General features: G+C 25.6%; 2 protein-coding genes across 6 annotated transcripts in view; one reads left to right on the forward strand and one right to left on the reverse strand.

The window, feature by feature from the left end:
* LOC122503805 overlaps positions 1–15,043 on the forward strand; it is a 244,198-nt gene that overhangs the window by 156,550 nt on the left and 72,605 nt on the right. The gene's annotated exons all lie outside the window — the stretch shown is intronic.
* The window catches only part of LOC122503804 (junctophilin-1-like), a 112,883-nt gene that overhangs the window by 89,328 nt on the left and 8,512 nt on the right, over positions 1–15,043 (reverse strand). Inside the window, exon 2 of the mRNA XM_043614504.1 lies at positions 7,115–7,595. Coding sequence (XP_043470439.1) covers positions 7,115–7,434 — 320 coding nt within the window. The 5' untranslated portion in view covers positions 7,435–7,595. The remainder of the gene's footprint in view (positions 1–7,114; positions 7,596–15,043) is intronic.

The following is a 15,043-nucleotide window of genomic DNA, read 5'->3' on the forward strand; positions in this document are numbered from 1 at the left end:
TAAAAACGCTAAAAATTTAGTGTTTTTTTATTTTTAACATAAATATAAATGTCAAAATATAATGAATAGGGTGTCATTGTAAAGATAATTAAATTACCTTTCGATCCATATGTCACAGTATAAGATTCAATGAAAATTAAGAGTGTTACAGTCGATTAAAGATCAAATTTTATGGAAATTTTGATGATTTTTAGACATCAGAAAGCGCCATTTTTGTGCATGTGGGATAAAAAAGATTTTTTTGTTAGTTCTATGAAAGATTAACTATGAAAGATTAACTACTCACTAAAAAATAATTTTATGTAAACATTAACATTAAAATCTTTAATTGATTCTTTAAAAGTGGATGATTTTAAAACACGTAGTAATACACAAAATCACCCTACACAAAAACTAACTTCAAACTGCGGACAGAATGGATGAAAGTCAGAATTATTAGATTATTATAGTTAATTTTAATAGTAATTAATTTATACATTAATCATGTTCCTAAAGTTTCGAACGTTCAAATGAAGGAAAATACGATCCACAAGTTTTGAACGTTCAAATGAACGAAATACTTTTTATTAAAAATATTTTCAGAAATTGCTGATTGCAATAAAAATTAAAAACTTTAATTTTATATTGAGAAACTTTATTATTAATTTTATTCACAGTGACACAAAATATTGTAATAAAAATTTAATTTGAAGAAGAAAAAAATAAACTTCGTTCATTTGAACGTTCAGAACTTTAGGATCATAGGAAAATAGTATTTTTGTTACTTCCTTTAATTTATATTTTATTATAAAAATTTGTTTTAATTTGGTGTAAAAGAGACAAATTCATATTTAGTTCCCTTTGAAGTGAATTAAAAAATTTTTCAATTTTTTTTCTATTTGCAATATGAAAAATGAATTAGTTTCATTCGGACAGAAAAGTTAACAGCTGGAATAATCCTAGATGGTTTTACGCTAACAGCTTTTTGACACACAAATGTCAGGAGGCTGTTGATGCTAAAACGATACATACTCTATATACGAATAACTTTTTGGACATTTCGCTTTGTATCTAATTAGGGAAACGAGGCGAGAACAGCCATACATAAACGTGAACCTTTTCTAAATTCGTTGGAAGTTAAAAATAATATCAAAGGAAACGAGAGAGACAGAGATAGAGATCTGTCTCGTTTGGTGATTTACGTTATCGTTTGTAGTTTACATATTAATTGTGTGTAATAGCAAAACTAGGGCGTTGATTGTCTTTCACTCGATTTAGATCTTAAAAAAGAGAAGAAAAAATAGGCAATATATACCACATGCACATCCCCCTCAACACCCAATATATATGAAAATCAATGTATTAACATTTCCTCAGGATTAAAAATAGAAGTTGAACTTTTTTCTCTCTTTCTCTAATGATTCTTTAAACTTTTTATAATTAAATGGCGCCTGGAAAATAGTTTACTTGCTATCTATAAATCGAAATTTATCTCTAAATCAAAATCAGTTGAAACATCAAATTATTTAAAATAAGTGATTGAATCTTTGCTTTTGAATAAATTAAAATGTACTGATTCATCAGTAGGAAAACTTATTTCTACTGATGAATCAGTAAATTTTAACTGATTTGAAAGAAAAAAGGCAGTTACTAATTCAAATTATTAAAATTTTTAACTAATTTAAAAGTAAAAGTCAGTCATTGATTCTAATCAGGTAAAATTTTAACTGATTCAGATTTAGAGGTAGCAAAATTTTTTTTGATTAAAATTATCACTTATATCTCTGTTATAAATTAGACAAAGTTTACCAACAATTAGACGATAATAAAAAATAATTGTAATGGGTTAAAGGGTAGTTAAAGTTTTAGTTAACTTAAATTTAGAGAAAGGTAATGTTCCGTAACAAATAAATAAAAAAAATAAAAAATTGAAAAACTAATTTCATCAGTTAAAATTTTTTAAATAAATAAATGAATAAATAAAGAATATAAAAAAATTAAACACATAAATAGTTAACATTTTTTGTTCGTTTAGATTTAAAGAAGAAGGAGAATTTTCCAAAATGAATAAAAATTAAAAAGTAACTAATTAAAATAGTTAAAATATTTTGTTAATTTTAATATAAAGAGAAAGAATTATTTCTAAATAAATAAATTAATTAAATAACACAAGATTTTTCTACAATTTACAGAAATGTGAAATAACTAATTTGAATAGTTAACATTTTTTGGTAATTTAAATTAAGAGAAGGAAGAGAACATTCTGCAATGTTAATTCGATTATCAAGTACGAATTCCTAGTACTTTACTTTAATAAACGTACAGGGACATACAATTTAGAGAAAATCTCTTCCAGTGACTAGAGTTTAACTCCTAGATATTTGGCAATATGATTAAATTACAGCTGTATTTTCTAATTTTAGAAAGACATGTTTGTTTTAGCTGTATATTATTCGATTAAGCAGAGAAGAATTTGAGTGACAGTGTGTAAGTTGTATTAATTGAGAAATATGGGAAATTAAAAAAACTCTTGTCTGACAGTTTTTATTAGTAGAAATTAATATTTATATATATATATAAATATATATATATATATATATTTATATATATATTATATATATATATATATATATTATATTATATTATTATTATATTATATTATTATATTATTATTATATTATTATATTATATATATATATATATATTTATATTATATATATATTATATTTATATATATATATATATTTATATATATATTTATTTATTAATATTTTATATTATAGGTGAATATGTGTGGACTTGTATACTTGTATAAAAATCGAGATAATAATAAAATTTGTTTATGTTTTTATTTTTTTATTCAAATTTTGTCCTGTAAAAATTCTGTGGGGTAATGGGAGAATTAGTGTCAGCCCAAAGAATTTTCTTTACTATGTTACAGCTTTCGTTATTTCTTTGAAAATTGTAAAAGATATCACCTTATGAACAAACTTTTAATTAAGAAATAATTTTTGGTGGAAAAAATGAAAAATTTAATTTTTTTTCAAAAATTTTGTATTAAATTATAATTTAGGAAAAAATTTATTCTAAGTCTAAAGTTTTGGCTTCATTGTAAGTATTAACACTTTTTTCTATTAGAAAACAAAAAATATTCCTAAAAAATAAAAAAATTTTAAATTTCAAGTGAAAGCTCCCAATACCCCACAAATTGGGTGATGGCAAAAAATGTATTTTTTTAAAAAAAATTTTTTTTTTCAATTTACTTTCTCTTTTTAAGTTTCTAATTAAACATAATTAAAGATAAATAACGAAATGAGTAGAAAATAACGAAAACAATGTATTATTATAAAGATAAGTTGGTTTTTTTAATAATTTTCCTTAAGGGGCTCCAATTCCCCCACGCTCCCCTAATTTCTTTTAATCTTTAAATAACAAATTTAAAGTCATATTTGGAAATTAAAGTCAAATAAAAGTCATTAAACCGTAGTGAAAGTAAAATTCAAAGTGGAAGATAAATTTGAAGTTTGAGTGAAAATAAATTTACCTAGTCGCACTTCTATTGAAGAGAAATTCCACTGCTTAAGAATTCAGTGAACTAGAGAACCTCACAAAAAATTCGTCAAGAAAAAATTATTTTCATCTAAAACTAAAATTAAATGAATGTCAAATTTAAATTATACACATTTTTTCTCAATTATAAAAACTGTAGATTGCAAACAATCGGATCAATATTTAATTACCACCTTTTCGAACTATCCACTTGAAAAGAAATTCGCTTTTTGAAATTAAATTTCGGGAATTTTATTCATAAAATATTTTTAAAAAATGAGAGATACACCCAAAGAAAAGATATATTATTTACTCAGAGGTTAATAGTTAATTATTCATTTGTGTATATTTTTCATTTTATTTGATTCAAATAAATTATATTTGTGCTAAATAAAATTTTTTATATTAATACAGAATAAAATAAAATACTAAATAGAATTTAGTACAGCCAAATCTATACAAATATTCTCTAATAGCACAAAATATTCTATTCCCATTCCTAGAATATGCTATTGGATCATTGGGAATATTCTAAATAAATATTCCATCAAAATATTGTAGGGAAATGACATTGGAATTTTGTAAGAATATTGTATTATTATTATTAATGACATACTAATAAACTTTCATGTTATTTAACAAAATTATAAATTCATTTTAAACCGAAAAATTGTAGATGAAAAAGTAATATTTCTATATTATTTCAAAACATAAGTACTTCGAAATATTCCATTGGAACATTCTTGTAATATTCACACGCAGAAAAAAAGAGGAATTAAATTTACCCTCAGGAGTATAAAAATTGACAAATTTTTAGTGTCAACTATAAGACAACACTCTTTTGTTTGAAGATTACTATTTATGTAATGTAAAAACCAAGATAATTAGTTTTACACTCAAGGAATGTGTAGTACAATATTCAACCAGTTTTATTAAATTTTTTAAAATATATGTGTACTGGGGTCACAAAGTTTGAGTATATTTGGACTGATTATATTTAAATGCTCGCTTTACTTTAAATTCAAATATTTCAGTAAAAATGTGTGCAAAAGTTATCAAACTAGAATAATTTAAAAGTTAAATAAATTTGGAGTCAAATGGGCTAAGAAATAACCAATTTAATCATGTAAATATGAAATTATAATTATTCTTTTAAGGGGCCGTGCATAAACTATGTAGACCAATTTTTTGGAAATTTTGACCCCCCACGTAGACGCTGTTACATGTATTAGCGTCATTTTTTCCTCTTATCGTAGACAATAGCTTTACCCCTCCCCCCTTGAAGTGCTACGTAGTTTATGGACGACCTCTAAGTGAAAGATTTTTTGTGAAAATAGCGATTTTTAAATCTTGAATTCAAGCGAACGCCATTTAAAGAGACAATTTTTTTAAGCTTTGACAGTTGTACAATATGAAGTACAAATTCTATTCTTTAATTTTAGACTAAAATCATTCACAAATATGCAGTGTATTTTCTACAAATTTTATAAAAATAACTTCTCTTGCTCTAAATTTTTCAAAGTACATAAATTACAATAAATTAAATAAATAAAATTTAAATATCTTAAATTTCGTACAATCAAGAGGTTCTATATTTTCCAAAAGTGTGGAATTTGCAATTAATATTCTTCGAAAAATTTAGAGCAAGAGAATTTATTTTTACAGAATTTGAAGAAAATACTTAATATTTGTAAATGATTTTGGTCTAGAATTAAAAAATGGAATTTGTACTTTATATTGTACAACTGTCAAAGCTTAAAAAAAAGTGTTCTATAATTGGCGTTCGCTTGAACTCAAGATTTCAAAATCGCTATTTTTACCAAAGAATCTCTAACTTCAAAGAATTATATTTTCATATTTACATGATTTTCCATGCAATAAAAGTTTTATTCAAAATTGTGTCCAAAACAATTGCCATTGACAGAACTATAAATGTAACCTAAATCTTCTTTCTAATATTAAATTACAATTATTTATCTGATATTTTCTGTGGATATCTATTGTTCATAAGAAGCTTTAAATAAATATCCTCTCTTATGTAATAAAAATTATTTTGTAAGCAATTGTAATTAAAAATTACATTGAAATAAATATTTCATAAAATTCATAGTGTAAGCTAATTTCAGAGTGTATTTTTTACATAAAATATTGAATAAGCATTTTATTGCAGGGACACTCCAATAAGAATTGTCTTGCATTAAAGGTTGAATAAGAATGATCCTGCATTTGTTTTTCTATAAGCATTATATGAACGGGAGGCGTCGATTTATAAGAAAGTTTTCGTAATAATTCTTAAAAAGAAAACTTTTTCATAGGAGAGAAATAATTAAAATATTTAATTTGAGTAATAAAATTGTAGTAAATTTTTAAAATAATTTTTTTTGCAAGAACGCAAGTCTCATAAGATATTTAAATTGTGTGTAATTATTTGTAAAAATAATATTTTAAATAATAATTTAAATTTTAATTCTATAGAGTTTTTTTTCAACATCTTACTGAAAAAATTGTCTAACATTCATCTAACAACTAAAATTACATTATTTTAAAACATTACACAGAAATAGATAAAAAATAAATAAGAAAATGTAAATAAATGAAAAAGGGGATTTGGTTATGTCATTTACTAAGTTTAGTGTTTTTACAAAAACTTTTTAGAAATGTAAAAGAGAAAAAGTTTTTTAATTAAAAAATACATGTATTTCAGTTTGAATATCTGAGGATGAGTGTCGTCGACGGGCGAAAGCTTATAAATAAAATATTTTAAATAATAAAAATTATGGATTTTTATCAAACACTATAATATCACACTTAAATTATAAATCCAAATAAAATAACATCACAATATAAATTAGAAAAATATACTTCAAAACTGGCACTTATAATTTTCTCAAAATTAATTTTTAATAGTATATAGCTAATTGTAATGGTCGAGGAAAATTTGAATAATTAAAAAAAAAATTAACATTGAGAATGGCAAATTTTGCTATTAAAAATTGTTTCCAGAGTAAATTTTATAATATTTGCCGTAAATTTAAATGGAAATTAGTAAATATACTTTGAATATATATATAGAAACTATATTTATTAACAATTAAAATAAAAAATATTTAAAAAAGCACAAATTAAAAAAAAATTACCGAAGATGAAAGTTAGATTTATCGAAAGCTACTTTCTCTTTGCAACTTTTATCTTCGGTAATTTTTTTAAAATTTGTGCTTTCTGTAATATTTTTTATTTTAATTGTTAATAAATATTTTTAGTTTTTAAAAAGGACATCAGAACTGTCGAAATGTAAAAAGTTGTTTTTATTGTTTATTTGACTTGGAAGATTGATAATTTTTTAAATATTTGTTACCTTTTATATATAATTTGAGGCGATCAAAAAGGGGATTATGTAAAAACGTGACATTTATTTTAAAATGTGAATAGAATTCTCCCAATGTTCCAATAGAATACTTCAAGAATGGTTTTTTAATATTCCGCAATATTCGGTTTAAAAAAAAACTGAAAAATATCAAAAGAAAAAATGAAAATCATTTAAAGGGTAAATAAATTAAAAAGCATAGAAGGAAAAAAGAAGACAAACCTGGGCCATGTGTAAACGCCGGAGACCTCGAATCCGTAGTGCCAGCTTCCGGAATAGGCTCCTTGACCTTTGGGACCGGTGCAAACGCCGTGACCATGAGCTTTGCCGTCCTCCCAACCACCGCAAAAGGTGCCGCCGTCGTCGAAGTCGAATCTGCCACCGTTGACTTGCGCCCTGTTGGGGCCCATTGCCGTCGCGGTTCCCGTTGCCCCGGCCTGACCGGGGCTGCTCATTCCGGCCGCTTGAGGCAATTGGGCCCCGCCGGCAACGCCGTTTGGCGCGCCGGACGGTTGCTGCTGGCCCTGGGGCTGTTGCTGCATTTTTTAATCGCTCGATCGCACGGAGCAGCAACCCGTTTCGAGCGCCTTTCGTCCACTCTGCCGTGCGTCTCGTTGTTGCTCGTCAGCAGCGCCCGGTATTGCCCGGACGCTTTTCCATTCTCCTTTCCGTTATTCTTCGGGGCCTCACGAGCTCCGTACTTCTAAAATATTCCATTCAACTTTCAATATTCCGTTCAACTTTCACAATTTTTTTTTTCATTTTCAATTTCAATTCTCTTTTTTATTTTTCACTTAATCGACAATTTAATTTTGCAAATGAATTTTAATTTTATACTTCAATTAATAAATTGTAGACTAAACAATTTTTATAAATTCGATTTTAATAAATTTCAATAAAGTTTAATTAACTTTATTTAAAACCATTTACTTTTCATTAGCTGGGGCAATAATTTTCATAAATGGTTATTTGACAATCGTGTGTTTATATAATTATAATATGTAATTATTATTTCAATTAAATAGATAAATTATTTTCATTTTTGTTTTTTATAGTGTAAATTTATGAAAGCTTTACAAAAGATTTTTAAAAAATTATAGTTTATTTGTTTTTAATTAGTTCATGTATTTTTGGTATATTTATTTATTTATCTTTATATTATTCTATTTATTTATAGTTGACTTATTTATTTTTAGTTGATTGATTCATTTATTGTTGATTTATTTATTTTTATTTTATTTACAGATGCAAAAACGAAAAAAATTTTATCTTTCTCTGTTTGAGTGTTAAACATATTTTATTTATAATTTTTGAAGTTCAACGTGTTCAATTAATCAAACGACGTAGATTTTGTAGTTTTTTAGATTTTTGATTTATAATTTTCGAATTCCAAAGTGTTCGATTAATCAAGTGACGTAGATTTTTATTTTTTATTTATAATTTTCAAATTCCAAAGTTTCTATCAATCAAGTGACGTAAATTTTGGTGTTTCTTTTCAAATTACAAAATTAGAGGAATATTTTCAAAAATTATGGTAAATTTGCTTTCTGTAATCGTTTTCTCTTTTGTTTAGGAACATATGGGTTTATTTTAATTTTTAAATGAATCTTATGATACTCGTTACACTTCTTTCGATTCATTCATAATTTACAATAACGCCCCCTTATTTATATTTTTAATCACACGTTACTTCAATAATCTATATCTAATTTTAAAAATATTTCTATATAATATTATTATCAATTCTAATTATAAATAATCTAAATAAAAAAATGTTATATGCACCGTTCGTATTTCCTTATGAAAAAAAAAATTCCCCAATATTTTTAGTTTAAACGACAAAATATTTTCATATACAAAATATTTCCATATTCAAATTTATATTTTTATATACAAATTTAACATTTTCATGTAAAAATCTAAAAGTTTTGTATACAAATTTTTTTTATGTATACATATTTTACATTTTCATAAAAATAAAATTTTTTATTGTTCTATATAAAAGAAAGATTTCGTACATTAGCAGAGAAGAAAGAGGGATTTGAAACGGTTTTGATTTTAAAATGAAGATTCTAATAAAGTAAAAACTTGCGTATTTTTAAATAAGCACTCAATAAAAAGAATAGGAAGCAAAAATATAAAGCGAGAGAGCAATTTTTACATTGTGGACAAGAGAGTTGTCTCATCTACTCTGTTAAAGTTCACGTAATAGCTAAACTGCAACATCTCCGCGAGCTGATATTTTGAGACAATCCTACCGTGCTACTGGCGACATAATTTCTCGTCCGTCACCGCGTGTCATCATAGTTTATACTGCAAAATGAAACTTTCTTTTCCTTCAATACTCTTCAAAAATTTTACCAATACAAGAAATATTAATCTTTCCCAAAATATTGCCCTCGGCTTTCTTTTATTTCAAATATTTATTCTCTTTATCGTTACTTTTTATTTTCTTTTACCTAATCTTCACATTTTTTCAAGGTTTCTTTTTCGTAATAAATTTTTAACAGTTAAAAATGATTCCTTGCTTTCTAAATTTGAATTAGTTAAAAATAACTGGTTTGATAGTTTAAAAGTCAGTCACTGAGTCAAATAGTAATATTTCTACTAATAAAACAGTTAATATTTAATCAATAATAGTTAAATAAATAATAGCTATATAATAGTTAATTATAGTTAATATTTAGTTCAATTCACTTTTAAGTTATGTCAGAATAACTAAAAATTTTGTACTGGGTTCAGCCAGTCAAATTTGACTATTTTATTTAGTTGGTTTTTACAAATAATTAGCTATTTTTTTTACTAGTGATCAGTTATTCTCTGCCAATAATTAGTTATTTTCTAATAACAATTAGTTATTCTTTATCAATTATTAGTTATTTTTTACTAATTATTTGCTATTTTAACTTTTAATTGGCTATTGTGTACTAATAATTAATTATTTTCTAGTAATAATCAGTTGTTTTCTTCTAACAAAAATAAATTATTTTTTACTAACAATTAATTATTTTTTAATTGATGAAGAAAAAAGTCTGTCAAGATTTAACCAACAATTAGTTATTTTTAACTAATTCAAATTTAGACAATCTCTTTAGTGTTTTCCGAACTTTTATATTTATTTATGTTTACAATTTAGTAATTATGTTAAGGAGTGAATTGAATTATATATTTTTTTAAATTAAAATCTAAGGAAAGGCTAATTTTTTTGGGGAAAAAATTTAAAAAAACTGAAATAGCATGTAATAAACTCGCGCTCGGTAATTCCTGGGTGAGACTCTTTCTCTCTCTTTTTCTCTCTCGCAACATTGTCAGGCCAAATTCTGGCACTTGATTTGGAATGCAGATTTCTCAGTGTGATACCGGCATAACGAGCAATTTATGAGAAGAAAAAATTTGACCGATCAAATGAAAAAGAGAATTGAAATTGAATTTTATTTTCAATTTTTTTGGAGTGGAGGGGTTAAAACACTTTTTTTAATCCACACTTCTTTGGAGCTTTATTAGAATTTAAAGCTTGTGTATGCTTTTTGATCCATGTCCCTCCGCGCACTTGTTGAGATATACACCCTCGCAATTTGCGTCACTGGCGTCTTATACACTTGAGCCAAAGTTGCACACTTCTACTATATATTTACATAAACATACGGAGAAATACGTAAATATAATACATACGTGAGCATGACTGCCTCAGTGAAAAATTAGAAACTCTCAGTGAATTAAAGAAAATAAATGACCAATAGACAATGGAAATCTACACCCAGCACTTTTATTTAAAAAGCAACTTTTTCGAGAGGAAAAAAATACACTTTCGAAAAGGATCGGATAAGACATTCGGCACTGGAGAGATAGGTTTTAGAGAACTTGGATCTTGGCCCTTCGCGAGAATTAAAAAAAATAATAAAGAGGCCCCCGTTAAATTATGTATTTGCGCGAAGAGAGACAAGTTCGATTAACCGAGACTCGACTTCTTTGCTTCACCGCGGTTACTCCTTCGTCTAAAACTGCGTTACGCAACGCTTCTATAAGCATCCGTGATCTGCTCGGAATGTGGCCCCACATCGACTCCGACCGGCGCACGAAAGCTCGTAACCACGAAAGCTTTCAAAGTTTGGAAAGACGCTTTGATGAGTTGACGATGTCCTCGCGGGGCCTCACTATACACCTGCGCGTCTATTAATCATCATATCATTCGTGAAAAAAAACAAAAAAATGTGAATTATAACACCAGCAATGAGATGGAGTAAATAGGAAATTTATACAAGTGGAGAATGTTGAGAAAGTTCAAGATGAAGTAAAAAAATGATTGTGAATTTGTCTTTAAATTCATTTGATAGTGTGGCGGTTGAACGTGATGATTTAATAGGATTGTATACACTCTAATCAGTCAAAAAACAACATTGGAGAAACTAAGGATGAATTAGCTAAAAAATTTATTTGATGCAAAGAAACTATTTTTTGTCTACTGTGTGAATCCATAGTCGGTCGATTTTCTTCAGTAAAAAGAAGTCTTCAAAAATATATAGACCAGAAAGTATCTAAAATTTGCTATTGTTCAAAAAAATCATAAACAATTGTTAAAATATACGAATTTTTTAAACATTTTGAATTTTCGTGATACTCGTTACTCGGGAGTTTTTAAGGTTGCTAAATGCTAATTACGAATCTAATTTTACTTTTTCAAAATTCAAAATTGATTTTCAAAAACCAACATCAGATTCGTAATTAGCGACCCAAAAAAACCCTGTATGAAAAGATACAAGAGAATTGTATATTAGATTTTTAACTTTTTCGTCCTAAATTTTGAAAAAGTATCCTCAGATTAGTAATCAGTGACTCCAAAAACCCCTGAATATTAAGGTATTATATAACTATTTATATATATATAACTATATATACTATATAACTATAGGTACAAGTTTCAATTCCTATTGGTACAACTTTCCTGACATAGAATTAAACAATTTCAAACTAAGGTGAATTATACTTTACTTATTGAAGAATTTATTGCAGACTAAGGAAAAGCTGTTCTCTTAATTATGAAAAATTAGTTGTCAAAATTAATGTATGTAATGACAATTTGTCAGTTAGAATAATTGAACTTACAGAAATAAAAAAAGAGAACCAAAATAAAATTGTTATTTATTTATTATTATATTACGAATAATTATATTAATTTCAATTATTATAAATAAATTAATATAATTAATTTTTTTGGTACAAGTGAATATTTTTTTGATAATAGACAAATATTCGATTATTCGAAACTGGTACTAATTGTTTTTCAATTAATTGTATGCGATATATGTGAATTTAAAAAATTAGAATTGAAAAGTTTTTTCTCGTTGCATAGTTTAGAAACACGTGACCATTCATATTTTGAATATTATTTGGTTGATATCGTCTTTTTTTCACAATTGCTTTCATCTTACAAATGATTGCATATCGTTTTCTTTTGATTGCAGATTGTTCAGGTCCTCACATCATCTCTGTTTTATCATAATTAATTTAAAAGATTTCAATTTATCTCCACGTGCCATCTTATTTTGTTCACATATATAGTCTTTTTTGCATTTTTTTAAAATAACTTTTTTGATTAATCATTATGATACATTTTTTTATCGTCAAACAATATCATATCACAATCTTATCATATAATAAACACATAATAAACTCAATTAGGAATTTTTTAATTTGCAAAACTTCAATTCAACAATTAAAATACATATTGCTTCTAATAAATGTATTATAGTTTTCTATTGTAACTTGGAGAGTTCTGGAGTAATTAATACTTTTAACTTATTACTTAAGATTTCTGACCCTCAACTTGTTTACATATATTGGTCTATTGATCTATATTTTTAAACTAAAATTTCCGATTCATTTTTGCCCTGTGACTTGAACTGAATTATACGTTTTTATTGCATTTTGAATTTACTCTTTGATCTAGGTTTTAGGGTTTTTCCTCATTGACCTTTGACCTGTGACCTGCAGTTGAGATTTTGATCTTTTCTTTTCTTGAGAATTTTGACCTTAATTTATGACTTTTTTGCATTTAATTTTTGACCTGCAGTTGAGATTTTGATCTTTTCTTTTCTCGAGAATTTTGACCTTAATTTATGACTTTTTTGCATTTAATTTTTGTATGTTTGATCAAACTTTCTTTTTTTTCTTTCTTTAAACTTTAAACAATTGTGAAAAAGTTTTCAATTTTATTTTCAAAATTTAATGGTCTCTGTGTATATGTTACCAGTAAAACCCGAAGACCAGGCAATTCGCGAAATGCCTAGGTAATTCGAGAATTGCCTAAGTTCATAGGAATTATCCGAACTTTCTGGCGATTCATAGGCATTTCCGAAGTTCCTAGGCATTCCTCGAATTTCCTAGGCATTTCGCGAAATGCCAAAGCTAATTTAGTCAAATTGGAAAAAGTAAAAAATTTTACAAAATTTGTAAGGCAATTATTGTTTCAACAAGAAGAACAACTGTGACACTAAAGCTAAAGAGAAATTACACTGTAAAAAAAGGTTCTAAATTAGAGCTGATTTCGGTCTCCCCTATAAATAATATAACTCTTTAATTATGAATTAGTAAAATTCTACTAAATAGTAAAATTGTCACTACCATTTAGTAGACGATTTTTTATTATTTCATAATTAACTTAACACTAATTCAGATTTAGAGAGAATATAATAATATATAATACAATAATTTATATTAAAACAAAAAAAACATATAATAAATAATAATTGACTGTTTATTAAGTTTGAGTAACAAAAGTTTGGTTGGTATTTAAGCAATCGAATAATTTACTCGAATCAAACAAATAATTTGGTTGATTTTTATGTTATTACAACAAATCTAATCATTACCTTAATAAAAACTCTCAGTTTATTCAACCAAAACTTTATATTATAAAATAAAAAATATTACTTCTTTCATTATCATCTTTTAATTAAATTGATAATTTGTTATCAATTATTTTTTTAATTAATTGAAAATTGATTATTATCAATTTAACATTTCATTTACATTTACAAAATTGTCTGACAAAAAGTATATTGTTGCCGCAGCAATAAATCTCTTTTTCTCGAAGTACATATTCTTGAATTAGTGGATGCAATATTTTTTTAATTATAAAAAATATATATTATATATTAAATATATATTATAAAATTACTCTTAAAATCAGAATTAGTAGTTTTCTACTAGGGTAAGTCCGGGAGAGATGGCCAGTTCAAATATTTTACATAATTGTTAAAGAAATATCACTTATTATGAGATATTCTTTAACCTTTTGAGACTACTAATAAATGTAAACAACAAGTTGTTGAAAAATAATGAAAATGTAAATGTAATCCTTTTAGATATTTTTTGCAAGGGTCTAAAATAATTTGAGAATTGCAGATTTCTTATTTCTATATTGTTATTTTTTAACAGATTTTTTAATTTTAAGTTTTATTGAGTCGTGAATAACCCACGCTCCGATACAAACAAAAAATGAAAGGAAAAATTATTTTATTTATTTAATATTTTGATGTTTACTTTTGTCATGTATTATTGGGTGAGATGTCCATTAATGACTTTTTTTTAAAATTTTTTATGTTAATGTTAGATACTTAAGAAATATTAAAGGGAAACAAATTAAAAATGTCTGCAAACAAAATAATAGATCTAATTGACACCAGAGATGAAGATCTATTTGTAGGTTGAGTCGAAAGTTACAATCAAACGACATTGAATGTCTGCATTGAATTCCATGATTAGATGTTCAAAATGTGACCAGAATAAGAGAAAGGTAATATGAACGATTAAAAATTAAGTTTAAGCTAAAAGCCAAAAATTATAAGTATTGGCCATCTCTCCAGGACATTCCGGCAGAGATGTCCAAATGCACTTTTTAAAAAATGTAAATTTTGAGATTGTTTCTATGAAAATATTTTATTTTTCGTTACTTCAAAGTTAAGTGTTCAATGTTTAATTATCAATAAAAGTTTAGATAAAAATCGCTTTTTTATAATTTTTACAGTGCTTTAAAAAAACTATGTCCATCTCCCCCGGACTTACCCTAATAAGAGAGTGAGGTTCCGTTTATCAATTAAGAATTTTAAAAATATTTTAATTACTTTAAATTTTTGAACGTTCAAATGAACG

This window comes from Leptopilina heterotoma, unplaced genomic scaffold (genome assembly GCF_015476425.1).
Source record: "Leptopilina heterotoma isolate Lh14 unplaced genomic scaffold, ASM1547642v1 Lhet_27, whole genome shotgun sequence".
Taxonomy (NCBI): Eukaryota; Metazoa; Arthropoda; class Insecta; order Hymenoptera; family Figitidae; genus Leptopilina; species Leptopilina heterotoma.